Here is a 21425-nt window from a genome sequence, read left to right on the forward strand (position 1 = left end):
ATCGATCTTAACGATGCGCCCCTAACTCTTGCAGTGGGGTAATCAAACACTGCGTGATTTTAATCCCTTTGCAAAGCAACCCCACCGGCGGCGCGATTTGCGCCGCCTGACGGGTACGAATCCGATCGGTTCCTCCCGCGCACAGCAGCTGCGTTAGACACACCTTGAAAATCCATCGCGACGCTACTGCTCTGTAGATTAGGCGGATTCCAATTTCGGAGGCCGGTGAGCCCGTGGCAAATTGCATCCCAACGAATTATATCGCGGATCGCGCCGCAATCGGAAACGACGTTCGCCGATCGCCTGGAACGGAACGGGCGGAACGCTGTAACGCGCCCTAAGCAGATTGCAACGCCGCGGCGGGTAGGGGTTAATCAAACATCGGATAATTGTAATCCCTTTATAAAGCGATCCTAACGGCGACGCTGGGAGCCCGTGCCACCGCCACCGGCTTCGCTCTCGAACTGAGGAGCAGCCGCAGGGTGGAGCACTTGATTGACAGTACGAGAGCGGCATGAACAGTGGGCTAATGAAACATCAGTATGCACACACAATACTAACCCGGTCGGGACCACACGCTGCTCACTATTACATCACCGTGTTTACACGTCGCCATCCAAGACCAGGCTGGTTTCGCGAGAGCGGGCGAGGGGCGGTGACGAATGTTGCGGGCGCAATCTGCATCGGACAGGTTGTCGCCCTTTACATGACCACGGGAGAGGGAGGCCCCACTAGAAGGAACGAAAGGTGTCCCCACCCCCCTCTTCTCGTCTCTTTCGTCCGGTTTGCGCGTCGCGTCGCCTCGTGTCGCGTCGAGCACTTCATGCACTTTACGTATTTTGCATACGTAACGCATGCGGACGTTAAACCGGCGACCATCCGCGCTCTGGATTATATTGCAGGAACGGATGAGTCGGATGTTTCCAACAACAACGCGCGCAGAGGCTATCGGGCGGAGATTGCCTTTTGTCCGCGCGACCGGAAGTGGTTTGGCTCGCCGAAGGAATGCCTTTGCTTTCGCGGTTTGCTACAATTACAGCTTCGCCCGAAACTCAGAACTCACGATGATATTAACGGTGTACCGGCGCACTTTACGTCAATATCGAAACTGCTATAGACTTTGGCTCCGACAGCGGCAGGGATAGAATGACGTGGTAACCGTCGTATAATCAACGGTAATGGAGCGAATCTCTCATTATTGCAGACCGTTATCAATTATTGTTCGATGCTGACGCACGCCCCGTTTGATTTCGAAATCATTTCTGGTTCCTAAATATTAAACGCGCGCACCGATAATCCCATCTCAGAGGGATAGAGAACATTTCGCAGTCATGTAACAAAGAATAACCATCACTCGTATATCCCTCGGGTAATCACGTTTCATGTTTTAAAGATCCTAAATTTATTTTTAACGCTAAACCGGCGGAACATTGATTGGTCTTTTTCTATTTTTTTTCTCTTCTTTCGAGGCCTTTGCGGTGGGATTTGGAGAATCATCGATTGCGCAAAGCGCTCACTTCCGGAATTATTATCATCATTATCATATATATTAGCTTTGCGCTCGTGCAACCGCACGCTAACGCATTTGATTTAGCGCTAATAAATAACCATTATTGTACCGAACGCCGTGGCTCGCCGGAGTCGCGTATGCCGGTGCCGGAGGGCGGGCAGTCGCCCGCGGTTCCCGAGGGAGAGAAAATAGAATCGACGACGTAGTTTCCATTATTGCGCCCGATAAGGGGATGGGCCCACGAGGGCTGCGTGGAAACGTGCGCACGTACGCGCGGATAGGGTTGATCGCGCCGCGATAATAACCCGGCAGAAGCGCACCAGATGGCCCGGGCCGCCCAGATCGTCTGCAGAGAAGTTACCCGATCGTTTCGCGTCGGATTTCCAAGCGAACATGAAACTAAGCGCATAGAAATAACGAAATTCTCGATCGGTCACGACGAGACAAAATCTTCGTGGCAATCGCGTCGCGGACTTTTTTCTGTCGCAAATGCGAATAAATCGGCAGGAGAGACGAGAGAAATTTATTTCTGCAGATTACGGCCGGTACTTGGATGATGGGCAATGATAATCGGTAATTGACGATTTAAACGTGGCTCGTATCGTTTCGTGGCAATATGTACGCGAATTATCAGTAAATTATTCGTCGACGATATGCGCTTACGTTATTAAAATACTCATGATTTATTCATCCCTAGATTATCGCGCAAACCACCAAAAACTCGAAATCGCGCGCATAACCCTCCTCTCTATCGTAGATGATATTTCAATCGGCGGCCGAGTTAATTCCATTTGTTCTCCCACTTCGCCGAGCGATCTGTTGTATTTCGCTTAAAATAACTGCCTGAAATACATGCATACGTAACGGAGCCGCTTTAAGTGTGCAAACGTACGAGGGCAATACACATGACTGACATCGTCCTTCGCGTTACAATATCCTGCCAATTTCACGAAGGAAAGCGGTGTGCGGCCGTCAGCCGTCGACAGGATTTACGGAGATACAACGACAACGGCGTAGTCAATTATATTCGAGCAGCTCGTAGGTTTGCGGACGATTGCGGCCGCAGCGCTAAACGGTTGATAATCCTTGACCAAGAACTCCGATGTCTGCCAGCCTGTGTCTCGACCTTGTGCAAATCACGAATATGGCCAAGCACGGCGGTTCGTCGTTATGACGTCACAGAATCGGATCGGTATGCGGCTTCCTGCAGAGGACCCTATAACCGGGGAATCGGCGGCAAACGACACCGCGATATTGCGCATCTGTTACCTCGGCCCTGCGGAATGTTTGCGGCGAGTACGAACGTCGAACTCGGCCGGGACTTTGAACCGCCGCGCCACCGCGCGCTTCGCCTCATCGTCCAACGGGGTCAGCCGCAAGATGCAATCCGCGTACGGAGGATCGTTCGCTGTAATTAAATAGCAATCGCGATATTGCATTAACAGACCGCGTAACAGTCCACAGACGGAATCGCCGGCAACGTATCCCTGCAGCTTGAAATTAGAAGCATAAAATGCATCATACGCCGGGAAAAACTGCACTTACGTTTCTATCTTTAAGTCGCAAATCGATTTTCATTGTCTCAATTTCGAGAATTAAGAAAAATGACGTAGCCCTGGCCGAATTAGAAATCTTTTAAATATATAATATATATTCGTCTAAAACGAATACGATATGTAGAGCAGTGAATAAAATTTTTACGACGCTCGTATAAGAGACTTCTAACATGCGGTGAGATAAAAAGCGGTCTATTTTCTCTCGGCTGATTCCACCGGTTTCTTCTCCCACACGATCTTGGATGCATTCGCAGTAAATGGAGAAGATAGTAGTTCTTCCAGACACACACACACACACACACACACACACACACACACACACACACACACACACACATACTTGGCAATACCATCCATAGGAGCAAACAGAGATGATTTAAGACAACGCCACCGTTTGGTGGACGACCGCGCGCGACGACGGTTGTTTTCTTCTTCCCGGCAATATCCCGGATCTTGTCCTACCCGAGTTTTCGACCTCATCCCTCGGGTATATGATTAGTGGGCAGTCTCTCTCTCTCTCTCCCTCGAACTTTCCACCGACGCGAGAGCGGAGGTCAAAACCCCTCCTGATGGCGGATAATTCAATCTCGGGTCGTTCCTGCGGGTCGAGAGACCCCGGCGATGGCCAACCCCATAATCCTGGTGTTCCTGTCGACGTGTCCCGGCTTCTGTTCCCTCAAATCTCTCGCCCCCTTTGTCGCTCTTTCCTTGTCCGGCGCGTCCGAGAGACGCGCGTACACACGACGGGATGAGGTTATCGACAGTAACCAGGATCGCTGGATTTTACATCAGATGTAATATCGTATAGGGTTACTACGTGGGCGCACAATGTGTACAGGTAATAGGCGAAGGTCCGCCCGGCGTGGGTTTGTCCCTCGGGACGCTAGACAGAAGCTGTCGAGTGCACACACGTGGTTCGTGGTGAACGCGCACGGAAGATGTTAGATCGAATCCGCCGATGGTCGTTCAAACAAGCACTGATTAATCGACCGGAGATCAGAGATGAACGAGTAAATTCAACGTTAAGCACTCGGGGCATCGGGCTTTGATAAACCTCGATATTCCCTTAAGGCTACTAACGGATCTTAACTAGATGGACTTTCTTCGAGGCGCGCCTCCGTTTTACTTTAGCCCTACACCTTGCAAAATTCATCATTAAATACGCATCAGTCTATTTGATCAATTTCGGCATCCCTTTCATGACGTTAATTGACTTCAACGGATTGAGAACGTATTGTGCCAATAAATATTATTTCTGCTCTGTAAATATAATTTTACGACCTCTTTGCTCTCTGCCTCTCTCTCTCCCCCCCCTCTCTCTCTCTGTTTTTATAGTGTATTTTTATTCCATGCCTCAGTGTATTTTAACCAGACATAACGAATATGCAGGATGTGATTATATATTGCATGTTATACAAAATTACTGTCTTGCACGAAACCGTCGGCGAGCGCACGCACGGCGGCCCGAAATTCCCTTGAATTAAACATGACTCCTAAGTAGTGATTCGAATTAGGATAGTCCCTGGCGAATCGTATCCATAACCATTCGACATGCCGGGCATGAGAGGATCTTTGCGGCTCACGTAAAATAGGTATCACGACTGAATTAAACATGACCGACAAGTTTGGATTAGAGACGATTCCTCGCAAAACCAACTGCGCTTCCGGTCGCCCGTGGCCGAATCGATTACTAGCGGGCCAGCCGTAACAGCGAAACCTGTCGATTCCAGACTCCAAGCGGATGTCCATTTGACGGCAGTCACGAATATTCAATGTGAGACGCGGTCGGACGCAAGGAATCGCGATTCGGCGGTAGACGCGTTGTTCAGTTAGTTACGTACAATTGGATACCGGGTTCTCTCTCTATGTCTCGCTTGCTCGAATTCGGCGGTCGTTTGATGCACCCGGTCTGCGCAGCCACGCGTGGAAAATAAATTGCGGAACGCGATCGCCGAACGACGGAGTCTGTCGAGCGGTGCGGGCGAATTCAATGGGAAAAAGAGACGACGGTGGAGATGCCGGTATCGGTAGAGGGTCGCGCTTCTGTAAACGTGCAAAGGTTACTCGAGCCGTTACAAATGTGCAGAAAACGTTTTGGCCCCGGACGAAAAGCTTTCCACGCTTCCGCGGATGGAATTTGGTGTGGCATGTTACCAATGGTGCGCGCCGCGGTTTCCCATGCGAGTGCGCGCGGATTGCGTGGCTGCAATGAGAAAAGCGTAATACGCATCGTCGTTCGAGCTTTCCGAATGACATATACCGTCCGCCGCGTCGGTATAAATTGAAATAAAAATCCACCGGTTGCTCTCGCTTTCTCACAAGATTCGCGATACGTCGTATCGCGCTTCGCTGCCTCTCGGTTTCCGGTACACCCAGTCTGCCAGACGATGTTCTTCTCTCTCGACTCTCTGTCTGCTCTCACCCACGTTTCGCGGATCCTCGCCGCATCCTTTCTGCATCTTGGCTTGTGTTCTGCTTCGGTGTTCTGCACGAAGAAAACAGACCTCTGGGAAGACAAAACGCAATCCACGAAAATTCGGTATGCATTACCTCGGTCAACTTTATTTTCTGAAGAATTCACCCCGTCGGCTCTCCCCCTCGCGCCTCCGTTTTCCCGGCCTTTGCTCGCCCCGACGACGCGACGCACGGATATGTCGTGTACCGCGCGAAAGCATGCGCGCGGCACGGAAGATTCCCCATGTATCCAATGCATTTTTATGAGATCAGAGGTTCAAATTTATTAGAGCACGAGTTGTGTTGCTCGTGCAACGCGCTCGTTGTCGCCGTTCGTCCGCGTTAGAAGTTATCTGTGCGGCGTCGCTGGCGCCGCTCCCTCCGGTAATGAATTCGCGATACGAGACCGAAAAAAGCGAACGAGAATATCAAAACGCGCATAAATTGCCGGCCTTAGCCGTGGCTGTCAGGAACATATGATGAATGCGCGTGTATATGCGGCTTCGTCTCGTTGCCAACTCGGCGGGCGCGCGCGGCCCACAAACCGGACAAATTCACCGGCGCGCAAATCATTCGGCAATGGAATTCTTCCGTCTCGCTCGCCGTCCGGCTGCCTCTCATTTCTCGATGCTCTGTTTCCTGCAAGCGTAAAGTGAAATAGACGACGTGTTCGTTGCGAAACGATATTTTCAAAATTAAAAGTCACTCGTATACATGTGTATATATCCATTGATTTCTGCAGACATTTCTGGATCTAAACTTTATCAGTCATACGTCGTGAATCAACTCGATAATCCACATGCTGACAGCGAATTTGAGAATCATCAGGCAACAAAGATCGTAGGAAAGAAAAGCGCATACGTTACACACACGGTGCGAGGACGGACTCGCTCGCCAAGAACCATTATTCTTTTGAGATCTCCTCATCCTTCAGATTGAAGGTTCTATACAGCGTGGCCGGATAACCCCCATTAAAGCGAATCGCGTTGAAAAGGACCGCCGTAAATATGGTGAAAACCGATTTACCCCTTGGGGCGTTTCTAAGTCGGAATTGACCTCGTCCCTGAATTTTTGCAGAAAATGTCACCGCTTCGCTAGAATAGTCCTTGCATTTTTCTCAGATTTCCGTCGTCATTCGCGCAATATATATCCAGTAAGTCCTTTCCGATATACGGAATTTTTCTCGTAACGCTGTATAATCATCATAACTTTTGTTAATTTCTGTAAAACCATCTTAAAAACGATATCGTCGTATTTACGTGAACGGTTTGATATATATAATTTAAAAGCACTGCGATTCATGCCCAGTATAAATCGGAAGGCGTTCCTCGAAGCTTGCATATCGATGTTCGCGAGCGCGCCGCGTACGCGTTTATAGTTACGCCGGCAATATCGACTTGCATAAATCGCGAACGCGTGTTCTTCCTGCGGTGGAATATCGAAAAATAAATGGCGCCTTGTTCGGAAGGCAAGTCTCGGAAGCGATTCCGGATGCGTCCGCCGCCTCGAGACGCCAATAAATCTACGTGAGAAAAAGAAGGGCAGGCGACAGTGGGTGGACGATTAATTAAGCGCATGGAGCGGGGCCGTGCGGGTTAAAGTGCGCCGTCCCACTTTTCGTAATGCCGGGAATAATTCACGGAAACGGTTTGGGATTTAGCCCGGGATGCGCTTCGCGCACCGACGAACGGCCGGTCGCGTCCTTTGCTCTATTCGCCCGCCTCTATTTATCTGCTCTTTCTCATCCATCGCCGTGGACTGCGACGCGATTGCGGATATAGCCGTGCGATGCAACGTACCAGCGCGCCACGCTATATATTTCGGTCTCGAGCGGGAATAGGCACGTTGCTGCAACACACTGTTCGCTGGTAGTGCACGGCTAAAAGTGGCATGCTAATATTTTGCAACCAACGCTGTTCGTTTTCGATCTCCGTTTCTCTTTTTATTTGGTGAAACATTTGTTCGACCGCAGTTTGCGTCGGAATTCACGAGCTACTGCGAGCGGGATGAAAGCTACAGCTGGGAAAATAACTGACAAGACATTCGTCTGAGAAGATATAAAAAATCATCAAATTCAATACGAGAATCATTTATGTAGTTAAAAATGATTACAGTGACTATATTGACAAATAAAAACGATTCAAGGAAGAATATCGCCGAAAGCGTGGAAATATACGTCAATCAATATCAATATCAATATCAATATACGATACGTCGCGTAAATACGACGATATCGTTTTTAAGATGGTTTTACAGAAATTAACAAAAGTTATGATGATTATACAGCGTTACAAGAAAAATTCCGTATATCGAATGATTTTTTTCTTACAAAAAATATAGAATATAGAACATCGAACAATCCTTTGCTTTGCTCACGATTCGTAACCAGCCTCCGTATTCTTAGGATTTGTAATCGTACAATAGCTTCGATTCTGCTTCGGACCCGAAGTATTTTACTCTTGTTTAGAAATCGAAGGTTTCAATAATATAGCTTCGCGGAAACCATCGCACGGGCGCGCGCGCGTGTGAGTTCTGTGAGATCAAAACTTTTGAAACTTGGTTCGGGAACTGCTGCTTTCCACAGTATATATTGAAGCCTTCTGTATTGATGACCGAGCGAAACACGAAACGCGAAGCAATTGTTCCGCACCAGAAAAGTATTCGGTCGAACCGAGGGGCAAAACCCGAGCCTGTTACATATAGTTATAAACCCTGTTGCTCGAAACGTGGCCGCGCGCGACCGATTTTTGCAACGCGCATTCCTCACGACGGATCTACAAGGCGTGTAAGTGCGAAACGAATAAACACACAGTAATTTAACCCCCTATTAAATTCAAATCAGTCCCGCGCGCCGCTGAATCGGAAGGCGGTGAAAAAGGCTCGTTCGCCCACGTAGCCTTTTTTCCAGCGGCGGTGTGATCCATCAAGCTCTGACAGGTTTACATCGCGCGTCAAGATTCCCCGCCGGCGCCTGCCAGCACCAATCTGATAATACGTAAGCAGCGCCCTCAATATGCATGCCCTTTTCGGCTTTTAATATCGCTAACCGATATATCACGAGATTATCCGTTATCTAACCGGCCTCGAAATTTCCTATTGGCCCACCGCGGCACCGCGCCGCGCTGTCGAAAGATCATCGATCATCCACTCAACTCGCTCAATTGAGAATTTACGATGCGCTTCCTCCCCTCCCCTGCACCCGAAATTATCGATGCTAATAACGCGTTTTTTAAGGACGTATCATCGGTACAGTCTTAGATGTATAGAACATAATTTTCAAAGCGCTACCAAGTGGATAAAAATTTGTAAGAACATTCTTTTAGTCTTCCTGATGTGCTACAAAAAAGTAGAAACAAATCCACTAAACGGTTGCTGAGATATAACGATTTTAATTCACTGACTTATACATCCTTATATAAGGTCGCTTCGATTAATGATTACGAGAGAGGGCAAATAAGTAAGATTTTTCTTTGCGCCAGCCCATAAGCTAAAGTCGCTTGATTAATTACGTCACATGGCACGCAATTCTTATAATGAATGTATCGTAAACTATAGAAATACAACGATTCGCGAGAACATGATATAATAATAATGGCTATATTGTAGTTCAGGATTTCTTATGGAATAATTATCTTGATTTATTGCGCGCGAGACAAGAAAGTATGATGTTAAAGAATTTTAAGCAGTTTGCCCAAACGTTTTATCGAGTTTACGGGTAAAGTTGCAAGAGCCTAGATCACCTACATCATGCCGTTCTATTATATTTACACTATTTTACGATGAAGACTGTGCGTATATATATGTCTCGGTGGTATGTTATTGAAACATAAAAGAAGCGTGTCGTGAGATTGTTGCGTCGCGTCGGCCACTGCGAACCTACTTGATGGATTATAGTTGACGGGGGCACGCTAATTCCCCGATAAATCTGACATTAACTAGAGTAATGTATCGCACTCTCAAAACGCGACAGAACAATAATAATTACCGTCGAAGAATAATAATAGAATTAATATACTCGTATGCACGAAAATATCGACATCTGACAGGGTATATACATATTCTTAGCAAATTGAAAGCATTCTTTGGTGCCGCGTGTCAGATTATCTCATTAATTGTAACAAGTTAACTACTTATTTTTCCATGCGTAAATGACGATAGGTGACACAGAAGAAAGTCAGCCGCGCGGCAACGAAATCAAATTGAATCGTGATTTCCAGGGCGAGCAAAGCACGTCTATAAATGGACTAAATTACGAAATACACTTCCTCCATATCTCACAGATCGTATCAAATTATTTTCTTCCACCGCGCGATTTACATCTCATCGAGTCCGGCGATGGAGGGTGGATGCGCAACGCCCTTTGCCTGTCTCCGTGCGCGTACGTTACGAGTGTATACGTACCCTTTTGGAGCCCCACGAGAATAACTCCGCGGATGCTCCTCTGCAACCCCCTCGGCCATCTTTATTCCGGGACGGACAGGTCGAGAGGGTAGGCATCGGACCGTGGTAACTGGCAGCCCTAGAGGGAGCCGTTAAACCTCGTCCCAGACCAGCGTATCTACCCACCTACCCACGTTCTCCATCTGATATACGGCCTTGCACGACTCGACTCGACCGGTCCGCTGATTTCGACGCGAACTTCGGCGGGAGCGCGGAGCAGCTTGTTTCCCTCGCCGAAAACGAGTGAAAAGTCCAATAAGAGACAAAGGTCGACTTGGTGGAATGGAGGAAGATTTAACAGCGGTGTGTATATGGCCGGCCGTCGCGTGAAATACGTTGAAGAGGGTGCGAAGAGCAGTTATGCGATACTTTTCGCGTAAAAGAACTCGTTAGTACGTCGACGGGAACGAGGGTAGAGAGAGGAGATGCCCGTACGTGATCCGCGACGAAATTTTATGTAATGATCCGATCCGAGTCGTAAATATATCGACAACTTTGCACATGTTGCGAAGCACCAACGATATAACAAAAAGAGATATCGCGGTCTTATCGGTCAAGTCGTGCTGATCTCTCGACCGCTGTTCACAGACGGAAAAAAAACTTTCTTCCTCCGTCACTCTTCGCCGGGGTACCTCTCTCTTCCCCTCTCCATCTTAGATGCCGCCAACGCACAACCAGAGAAAATTGGACCCTCCGCGCGCGCGATATATCAAGGCAGTTATCACGGGAATGAGATCATTTATTGCATTAAGACGGCAGAAACGCCAAGGCCCTCGCGCGAACGGGAAACTGGGGACTGCTCTCGGTATATTGGAACTCGCAGATAAGAGGGCCGTTCGCTCCTCTCTCTCATTCGTCCGGTTCTCCCGCTCTTTCCTGCGATTTCCTCCTTCGTCGCTCTCGAGTGTCCCGCGAATGCTTCACGCGAACATGGACGATCTCCGGCGTTTCTTTGCTTTCTCGCTCATCCTCCGCTTCACCTTCTCACCCGTCCCTCGCTCCCCGCGCGCCTCCGATGTACTCTAAGCTTAATTGCCGGTATTTATCAAACGTCGAAATAAATAAGCCGCTTACGTTTCTTTGACGTCGAGGAGCGTTCGCGCTTATTCAGCGAGGGTGATAAGTACATTAGACTTTCGTCGTTAAATTAAAGGGCGATGGTAACATCGACGCGAGATGATGAAAGGTGCTTTGATCCGACACGGCATCTATCATCGAACGACAGCCGTCGCGACACATCTACCGCCGGGCATTTGTCATAACTGGATTCGTCCTCTATTGCGGTCGCGATTATTGGTTTTCGTTACGGTATAACGTTGAAAATTTATCGTTTACCTATTCGCACGAGCAAAACATTATTTTAATCAACGGAACGTTCTTTAGAATAACTGCTCATCTATTTTATCATCGCTCATTTTACGTACCCACGATACCAATGGAACACTCAAATGACTCCAATTCCGTTACATGCGAAATGTAAACCTGATATATTTAGTTTCTTCCCTATAATCGCCTTCGTTAAAACGCGCCCACTCGATTCGCGATTGTTATTTTTCACCGCCCCCGCGCCGTTTAAAGTATCAATCCGTAATGACGTCCCGGTGGTGAATCGCGTTAAGGTGCGTTGAGTGAAACCGGCCACGGTCGCGTGATTCGGCGTAAAATGGAAACGAAGCGGCAATAAAAATTTCCAATTTCCCCGTGCCGTATCGTCCCGTCGTCTTTCTTTCCCCAATTTCTCCCAACCGATCTTCTTCTTCCCTCCGTCGCTCCTTCTTGCCTCCCGCAACAACATCGGAGAACATAGTTGCGACGCCTCCGGGGGCAAACGGCATTGAACAGAAGGAGGAGAGGGAGCAAAAGCTGGTTCTCTCCGGCCCGGGAGAGCAGACAGTTAGCCAACTTTCAGATTTACACCCTTGCAGTTCGTTCACGGGCCGCCTGTTTCGCGGAGACCTCCGCTACGTTTGGCTCTCACGAACGGATCGGCGGGAGGGAAGGGATGAGGTTCTCGGGTTTTTGCGCCGTGCAATGTCCCGTTTTACTCTCCGCGTGGATGTAAGTACTTTGCGTGTCCGTGAGAACGAACACACCGGCTCGGACAAACCTGTTTTCATGCACGAGCAGTTCGGAAGTTCGATCACGGGATTTGTCGTTCGTGCTGCCTCTGCGAGCTAGGAGAGACCGACAACGTTTCCGTCTCTGAGTTCGCTCTCTGCATTTAGAGAGCATAATGAATACTTATTTACATTAATTTCCAAGTCTAATTGTCGCGGTAACAAAAAACTCTCGTGTGTATTTCTTCCCTCTTTTTTCAAACATAATATGTTAAGGATTACGTTCATATTTCACTGAACGCGCTCATAGAGGTAAAAATTGATATCGCCGCTCTCGCCGCGTATGTCACAACATTTATCTATACAAAAACGACGGGGAAAATATTTTCGCAAACGTGCTAATTCCCGAGATAAATATCAACAATTAAATCCACGCAATTTGTTATCGCCGGAAGTCAGCGGGACGCTGTACAGCGCACTGCGCCACGATAAATCCTCCCTTGGGAATATCGTTGCGTTATCGATCGATCGAAGGCGATCGTGGAAACCCCGGTTTCTTAGGAATATGCGCCGGAAGTTCGGAATTATCGCATCGCCGGCGGGTCCTCGAAGTTCAATTGTTCTCAGGCGCGAAACTTGAACCGCGTGAAACGCGAACCACATTACATTCCGAAGTAATTATACTTCCGAGTGTGCACGTGCGCGCGCGTGTGCCCGCACGAGAACAATTGCGGTCCCTCCGGATCTTACCCAACTAATTCGCGCCTGAATTTTGATTTTCAATAAGAGAGATCTGCGCGACGGAGACGGAGGATACATCAGGGAAGAACGAGAGAACACGCTCAATCCGGACAACGGGGACGGGAGGAGGACAGCGAGAGCGGAGAGAGCGAGAGAGAAGGAAGGAGGGGAGCCATCCGGAGACGCGCGTTGGGATTTAGCTTCCGCGTACAGCTGTACCACGCCGGAGCTTTGAATATGCATGATGCATGGGCATTAAAGCCTGCTGCCGCCTTCCACCGCCGCCTCCATCCTCGTATGTAAATAGCCGTCGACGACCGGGGTCCACCTCCCGGCAGGACGAGTTACGCAAGTCGAAGACCGATACCTGACCGGACGCTAAAATTGGCCGGTCGCGTACGTGTAAATTTTTCGAGGATAACCGTGCGTTCCCGCGAAGCGATTTTGAGGGTCGTGACACGACCGGGTACACGCGCGAGAATGCCCCTACCTCCTCGTTCCGCGCGGATATTCGCCCGTGAAATTTCACCCGTCCGAAAATTTGCCCCGGCGAAGTAAAAGGGGAATGTAAAACGGCGCCGCCGGTGACTATGTAAATTGTCGTCGTGGCCCGGAGACTCGGTGGATAAACGAGAAACGTGAAACGAAGGGTGGTCGAGAGGGAGGTGGAGAGAGAGATCGTGGCCCGGTACTCGATATATCGCTTGTTTGCATTGCGAAAATATATAATTCGGCGGCATGGATGCCGCCGCTTGTACAAGAACAGCATGGAAAATTGGACTTTTTGTATTTGCGCACGGTAGATTCTTAATTAAACTATTTTACAGCGCAGTTTATAGTCTTGCCATGTAAGCGAGCGTTCGCTCCTTTCTCCCGCGATTTAATCCAAGGAATATCGTATGTGTGCTCGAGCGAAAATCGCATTTGCCGTCTAGCCAATATATTTTCCACGTTTCGCAACAAACGTTCGATTACAATCCAAACACGTCGCCATGATCCAGAGTGGTTTTATCGCCGATGCACGACGCGTTAAGTCGAACAGCACGGGAGAAGCCAATAATGGCCGCGCTACCTGTTCCCCGTCTGATTTAACGAATGGCGTGCGAAACGAGGCTGCCGGCCAATATAGACGATAAACCACGAACCATAGCCGGCAGCCGGGCCTGTAGTCGTAAATAATAGTCCGACTTGGAAGAAAACGAGGGACGCGCGATGGGAGCGGGCGCGGAGGCAGGCCGTGTCTGCCGAAACCGGCCGCGATTTAAAGTTCACTTCGGCAAGGAATGAATAATTGGACGGAGGGTAGAGGCGTATAAGAAACGATGCCGCGTAATTGTCGCCAATCACGCCAACCTGCCCGAGGATCGCGAATCACAATCGTTAGACGCAGGATACGGAAGGTACGGCCGCTGCGGTTCAACCCCGCCGTAGGAAATCGACGGCGGCGCAGGAAGAGCCGAAGAGTGCCTCCCCTTCGTGCAATTATCTCATTTACCATGTGATATAACCGAGTAGAAAAAGAGAACAATAGGGAGAGATACGCTTCTCGAAATTAATTGACCGACGTGATACATCGCGCGATAGTTGATCCGTCGATCGTAACAATGAAGTGACACAAAGATTAATTAGGGAACTCATTAGGGAATTTATCGTTACGTTTCTCTATATCAATTATGGAAAGGGGGAAAAATGCAAATCTAGCACGTTCGAACAATGACGACATCAAAACGCGAAACCATTCGCGAGTAAGTGTACGCGCGAATGCCTTTTAACCGATATCGCGATTTGCAGATTGCGCCGCGCGTTATAGAAGCGGTAACAATACGCTAATTGGCTCGTTATCGATACACAGGAACCGCGGTACGTTACCCAACAATGCGCGGGAATAATTTATTCCAAATATATGACGCTCCTAACGTAATGTCGATAATCCGGATGCAGTTATTTCAGGATGTGCTATATCTGTTTGAGAATATATATATAAACGGAAGATATATCTACGGATATACGGAGTTCTCCATAACCAAGACTATCAATAATCGATTAACTCTTGCCATTGAAAATTGACCGCACAAATGGACCAAAAATAGGACACGTGATTATAACTTTATTCGAGAAAATAATCTCGACACTCTTTCCCTAGTGCTATTATCAAGACAATGACGTGGCGATCGAAACGCTCGATATCTAACTGCGGTCGTAAAATAATTACCTAAATGTTACTACGAGCTGGCACGACAAGGAGGCCGGGCGGCGTTTAATGAAACGTAACCCCAGTTAGGATTTCAAAAACCAAAGGCGACTCGCGCGCAGGAGTGTGCACCACACGCCTAAGCGGAGGATATGAGTAATAGGGGTTGGGGGACGGGTTTTGGTATTAGGATTTATTAGAGGCACTCGCCCTCGCCGCTCGCAGAGCACCGCGACATTACGAAGGGCGAGGGTAAGGCCTTATGATTTCTCTTGGGGACCTGTATGTACGACTTGAACTAATGCACCTGCTATCTGTAGTTGTCGACGGCTTCTCTTTTTGCGCGCACTTGGCCGAAAAAGAGGCGCACAACGTCCCATACATTTATTACATTGAGACGATACATTATACATATATTTTTTTCGGCTCCTTAATACTCTCGCGGTGTGACATACAATGACGTATCTCATCACTGCGGTTGACGTAAACGAGTCGTCGCTCGTTTTTCTTTGTCTTCGTGACCTCAATTTAAAAGAGCGTAAAATAACTCGCACACACATATCTATATATAAAAAGTAATTTTGGTGCAAACTAGGACGGTTTAATGCAGCGTGCGATCTCGTTACGATATAGAACGATAATCGAAAAGAGATGCGCAATTTTGGTATTACCGGCAAAATTATGGTCTAATTCCGAATCATGTGTTTGTCCTGATATGAATGAGAGAAATTAGTTAAATGCACGATTAAGTGAAATTAATAGTCGGTTGCGCTGATCGTCTGTTACTAATTAACGCGGATGCATCATACGTACGGTAATAACCGCGCGCAATATTCACTGGGTCATCCGGGCTTGTAAGCTCACCTGAAACAGAGAAGGAAAGAAAAATATTTAGCAGTTACGATAATATATTCGATGCTAGGGCATCAACGTATGTAGGCGCGGGGAGGGGAGGGGGGAACGGATAGGATAAGAGCTTTCGCTTGCATTAGGGTATAATATCGTAAACAGGCGCGTTTACATAGGGTTCGTTGGTAAGTGATACGTGACACGCATGCCAGTGAGGAGTCGCCGTTGAATTTACGGGCGGGACTTAAATTTCCATTAGTTACACGACAATGGCGCGTCGACTACTCGAGATGCATAAATTCGGCCCGTTAACGTGCTTAGTAGAATCCCCAAAATGCGACGGTAGTATCTACGTATGCGTTTGTCGCGCGTGTAACGCGCGTAATCCTCGATCAACACTTCTTAATGGTCGGGTCGAGTCGAGTCTCGTCTCTGTTGTTGAATTAAAAAGATACCGTTTTACACGAGATTGCCAGTGCTATCAAAGTACAATTGGTTCTTTAAATTTCCTGCTCAATCGTACAAAGGAAAGACAATCGCGAAAGAATACGAAATCTAAAATTAAATCTGTATAAATGTTCAATTATCGCGTTGTTCGTTCCGACGCGACGACGTAAAAAATATAAAAGAAAATAATTGATTATTTTGTTTCTCCCCATCTTCGTTAGCACACATAAACGTGTTTTTAGCTCGATGCATATATCATCGTGAAACAATATTTAACAATACAACACACTTGCTCTTAATTTAACTCGCACACCGTTGATGACTTTTATTGTAAAATATTATAAATGATATTTAAACGCAATTTTTTTCATGTCTTTATAATACATTTAAGTAAGACAAGCAATTTTTTCCAGTTTAACATTTGAATACAAGATTCAAAAACTATTAAGACGTTTACACATATGATTCTTTCTCAAGGATCGATTAATTGTTCAACCGCGAGAAATAGAACTCAGAATTGATATGAAAACAATCGTTTGAGTGTTTTACTTGAATCACAAGCATATAGCGAATATGTTACGAATGTTATATTGACTCTTGAGATTTCTGTTGAAATCTTAAAGACTTTTTAAGAAGTCTGTTGAACCATATTATGTCTCAAAACTAATTCTGAGTTTCACAGTGGAAACGCGATTATAAATACGAGCCTTAGAGTCGCAAGTAATGAGGCATTAATTTTAATTAAAAAGAGAGATAGTGGCTAATGCGCTGGGACGCCGCGGTGAAATGCGGCCGGTTTACGACGTGCTTACGGCTTTTCGGCTTTTATCGGCTCGGCCCGAGCCAAGCTTGCGCCCCGACGCTTGCCGGAGAGGATCGCGACGCCGCCGCGCCGGTCGTCAACGATGCCATCGCTGACGTTGACGACGCTTTCGACGCTGCTGACGCTTCGTTCTCGCGCAGATAACAGTAATTTGCGATACAACGCCACTGCCGTCGCTCGTCTCGTGTACTCATCGGCCGAATAAACAGAGGGTATATGCGTATGTTGCAAGTAGCGCGAATATATTTAGGTATCCACGCAAGGTATTGAACATAATTAATCGTTAAAGTATTGGAGGATTTAATTGGCCGGGATAAATGGCAGAGTTCAAATTGCTCGTTGACTCGTAGACGAGCCAAGAAAATCGAAATAATTTTATTGTAATAATATTGTAATAATACCGTATCTATTCGATGTAACATTCGGTCCTTATCATGGAAATTTAATATTACGTGAAAAATATTGTATGCTTGAATAAACTACTAGGAAACACGTGACGCGCGTATCGCACGCCAACAACACGCACGTATCCCACGAAAGAAGAGAGTGAACTTCGGGTTCACTATTCTGCCAAACAGAATATCGGGCTCAGCACGTGCCAGGGCACGCCAACATTCGCAGCGCAATGTAAGCCCGAGAGCACGCATCCTTCGGCACGAAGCTCACTCTCGAGTGTGTACTCGCCCCCTTCACGGAGCAACTGCTCCTTCGGCAAATCACCCCTCGTCGTCTATCTTCCACGCAGCAGGACGAAAACGCAATGAAACGGATTTCGGCCCGGATGGTGGCATAAGTGCCTCGTATTCATCGTTTAGACACGTGTGTACGTCCGCATTGGCGCATTCATCAAGTTTCGTTGGCTTGCCGATATTGACTGCTATAAGAAAATAGCGTTCTATATACGTAATTTACACATTGTAATAAGTACCACAACCCATGGTCGAAACGTCGTGACTATTTAATGTTTAATAAAGGTGGCCAGTCAGGCCGAAATAAATCATTCTTTGTTAATTATCACGGGCGAAACAAAATATTAATTTCTCTGTCTAAACAAGTACTACGTTAATTTTATTACAATCACGAAGAAGACGGCATTAACCCAGATCTGCGACATACCAATATTGCATAACGGACAATTAAGAGATTTTATTACATATATGTTCGGAAGTAGGAAATTCCACTTGAACGACAGTCTACCGTGATACTAAAAGTACTGGAGGGGAAAAAAACGTATGAAATAACAAACACCGAGTACAAGCGAAGCGATGATAAATAAATCCGGCCTATTTCCGTGCAACGATTTACGACGTTGCGAGCGAAACGAAGGCTATACCGGCGCGGTAAAAATTATTTATCGATTTACGGACCAACGTGCACATTAGAAACGTATTACCGGCTCGCATTGCAGACGGAAAGCAATCCGGCCGACAGTTTCTTTTTTAAATGTAGGTCGTTTCCGCGGCAAGCCCCGCAATAACCCGGCGAATTATTGCGCTCGTGCAGTCTTTGCACGGCTTTTCGCGACTCGCGCCAACAACGCCCGCCACGTGCTGGTACAAATCTAAGGACAATCAGACCGCGAGAATCGTCGTGTGTTTGGTGGGAATATATATATATAAGACCAAGACCGAGATTATGACCATTGTAATTCCAGTTGCGAAGAAACTGCAAAGAAACGAGGGACACGGATCGAGAAAAAGATCGCCGCAAAGTGAGTATAACTAACAAAAAACGCATTCATGACGAGAAAACCGAGAAAGTGATCGAATATTCGCTTCGTAGAGTCTACCCTAACGTGAGCGTATTCTCGTATTTTCGTGCCCGCTTATATGCCGAAGCAAGGTGTTGACAAGGGTTGAACGCGCCGCGGTTGTTTGCGTGGTGTCACCCTTATCTCGGTCGTCGCCCTAATTTTCACAGCTTTAAATAAAGGGAGTAAATTGCATATACATTGGACGTATCGCCTACGTATGCTCCTTTCGGGCTGCCGTTACCTCGGGAGGTAGGCGTCAACGCGGCCGCGTCGTATAAAAGGGTACACGTCGATATCGAATGACGTTAAACTTCACGTGAATAACGCCAATTTGATTTAATTCGCACGCGGAGCTCGACCGACGTCGGAAACGACCGAGTCATGCGCGGCAGTATATTTGCGAGCGTATAATCAAATGTAGTCGCGTGATTTGCCGAGTATAACAACCGAAATATTACAGAAAAACAACTGAAATATTACAGAAAACGTTTGCCCGTGTCTATCAGTGGATGCATTTAAGCGTGCAAACAATAAAATCTGTGTGGATAATAAAATTGGCAATGACAGTAACATTGTTAAGAATAAAATTGCAAAAAGTTAACAACGTGGACCAAAAATTTGTTTAATTTCGGTCGAGCTGGGAATCATCATATGAACATTTGTTTGCTAACCATATTGACAATTCAATGAAATTTTCGAGAGAGAGCAGGTTTATTCTTGCGTCACATGTGACCCCGTCCTTTTTACGTTTCAGGAGGAGATCGAATCAACCGACACGATGAGCCGAGGGGGAATGTGCCCCAAGTTACTAAAGGAACTTTAATAAGGGAACTTCGGGAAGATATACGCATGGAGATCGATCCGAGGAGGAAGCCACAGATCACGCAACAACTCGTCTACCGAGTGGCCGACAGAATGGCGGCATCGGGAAGCTTTATCGGAAAGCCAGCACACGCGAGGAACATCACCCCATTCTCCGCTTTCCTGTCAGTTATCACGTTGTAAACCTTATCTGCCGCGGAGCACAACGTACAGCGAGTCGGATCTCGGGCCTGATGTACACGTGCACGCGTGCGATGTATCGCTATTAGAGATATTGTTATGCGGACCAGAGAATGCATCGAAGCATCGAGAGACGACAAAGCTCATTTCATACTCGCGAATTGGAGCAAAATGCGCTAGACCGTCGCGCGGGCTGGTTAAATAAATAAAGCTGCGCGTTGCAATCTACGTGTGGATGGAGAGACGCGGCACGAGTTTCGCGGATAAAATCGTTCGCGCCGATTCACGATCTATCGCTACCGGCTGGAAAAATCCGCTATAATCGGATCATTTTTTGTGAAAGCCGCGGATCCGGTGTGCGACAAACGCGACGAATTGGTTTGTTTACCGCACGCGCGGTAATTGCGAAACGCGGTCACAAGTTCCGGAAGGGCCGCTCGCGTCGCACCTCATCGGCCATGCGTAATGAAGTGTACATACTTGTTTAGGCATATTTTAAGCGGAAAATACGACCGGATCTATATTACTCCTGCGTGATTTTATCCATGCCGGGGGTTGCGCGTTCCGCGTCGCGCGCCGCTTGCACAAACACCCGCCGTTAAAATGGTATGCCCGCAGCATCGCGAAAATGTTTTACCGTGATGAATGTAAACAACGCGTAACGGCCGATCGGCGCTGATGGGTCGCGTGAATTTTTTACCATGCCCGACGCCGTCGAAATGTCCAATATCGTCCAGATGCAAATTCCATAGTGACGGCCGGTAATATTTCCAACGGCGCCGAACGCGAGAAACGGACGGTGACACGGCCGGTTTACACGGACTCTGTAATTTTAACGCGTCGCGTTTTTTTTCCGCACGCACCGCGCGGCTTGTGTATAAATTCGGAAAAAAGCGGACGAAGCTCTCGGAACGATCGGAGACAGGGCGAATATGACGCACACCGACACGCTTTGAACGAAGTAAATATAACGACGCAGTTCTCTAATATAAAAGCGACATTGCCGTTTTTGCGGAGCTGAAAGGGAAAACGCATGAAAAAAGCTACGTCTACAGTTAACGATAACCTAACGACATTACCTGTTGATTATCGAAAAAAAAACTTCGTTATACGGATGGCAATCACTTTGCCATAACCACGCAATTTTTCAGACGATAGATTAACGGTCAGTCCTTATCGCTACGAGCTGCAGTAACCTTCAGAATTGATGGCGGCCATCAGTTTCGGTTGATCGATGCCCGCAAAAAATCATATCGATTTGTAAGCAGAGCGCGCGGCTTGCCAAGAGAGCCGCGTAATTATCTGCCGCAGTTATGGACGTCGGTATTGCCCGGCCCGGCCCGGCACTGTGGTCAGCACCGTTTGTATGGGTAATCGGCTCTCTTGTTAACTGCGTGCGTGTCGATCGCGCGCATGATTTCGAATAATTAGGCCGTGCCGTGCGTAATTGATACCCGCCGTTTCGGCGACGAGCGATCATCATTTCTTTCCGGCGCGGAAAAACAAGGAGTCCAATCACGAGGAGATCATTCCGCGATCCTCCTTTTTTGGCAGACAGTGCAAATTCGAGTGTGGGAAATTACACGCCTGGTAATTTCCCAA

General features: G+C 47.5%; 2 protein-coding genes across 4 annotated transcripts in view; one reads left to right on the plus strand and one right to left on the minus strand.

Moving 5' to 3' along the window:
* The window catches only part of LOC143893828 (uncharacterized), a 203448-nt gene that overhangs the window by 139381 nt on the left and 42642 nt on the right, over positions 1–21425 (plus strand). The window contains exons 1-2 of one of the 2 annotated variants that reach the window (XM_077399567.1): positions 18509–18779; positions 19576–19807. In XM_077399567.1, the coding sequence (XP_077255693.1) occupies positions 18704–18779; positions 19576–19807 (308 nt within the window). In that variant the 5' untranslated portion in view covers positions 18509–18703. Of the gene's footprint in view, positions 1–18508; positions 18780–19575; positions 19808–21425 lie in introns of those variants that run through there. The other variant, XM_077399566.1, reaches the window with a different exon arrangement.
* Sema2a (Semaphorin 2a) overlaps positions 1–21425 on the minus strand; it is a 320164-nt gene that overhangs the window by 45175 nt on the left and 253564 nt on the right. The gene's annotated exons all lie outside the window — the stretch shown is intronic.

The sequence above is a fragment of the Temnothorax americanus genome, unplaced genomic scaffold, assembly GCF_048541705.1.
Source record: "Temnothorax americanus isolate GAGA-0224 unplaced genomic scaffold, ASM4854170v1 Scaffold13, whole genome shotgun sequence".
Classification (NCBI taxonomy): domain Eukaryota; kingdom Metazoa; phylum Arthropoda; class Insecta; order Hymenoptera; family Formicidae; genus Temnothorax; species Temnothorax americanus.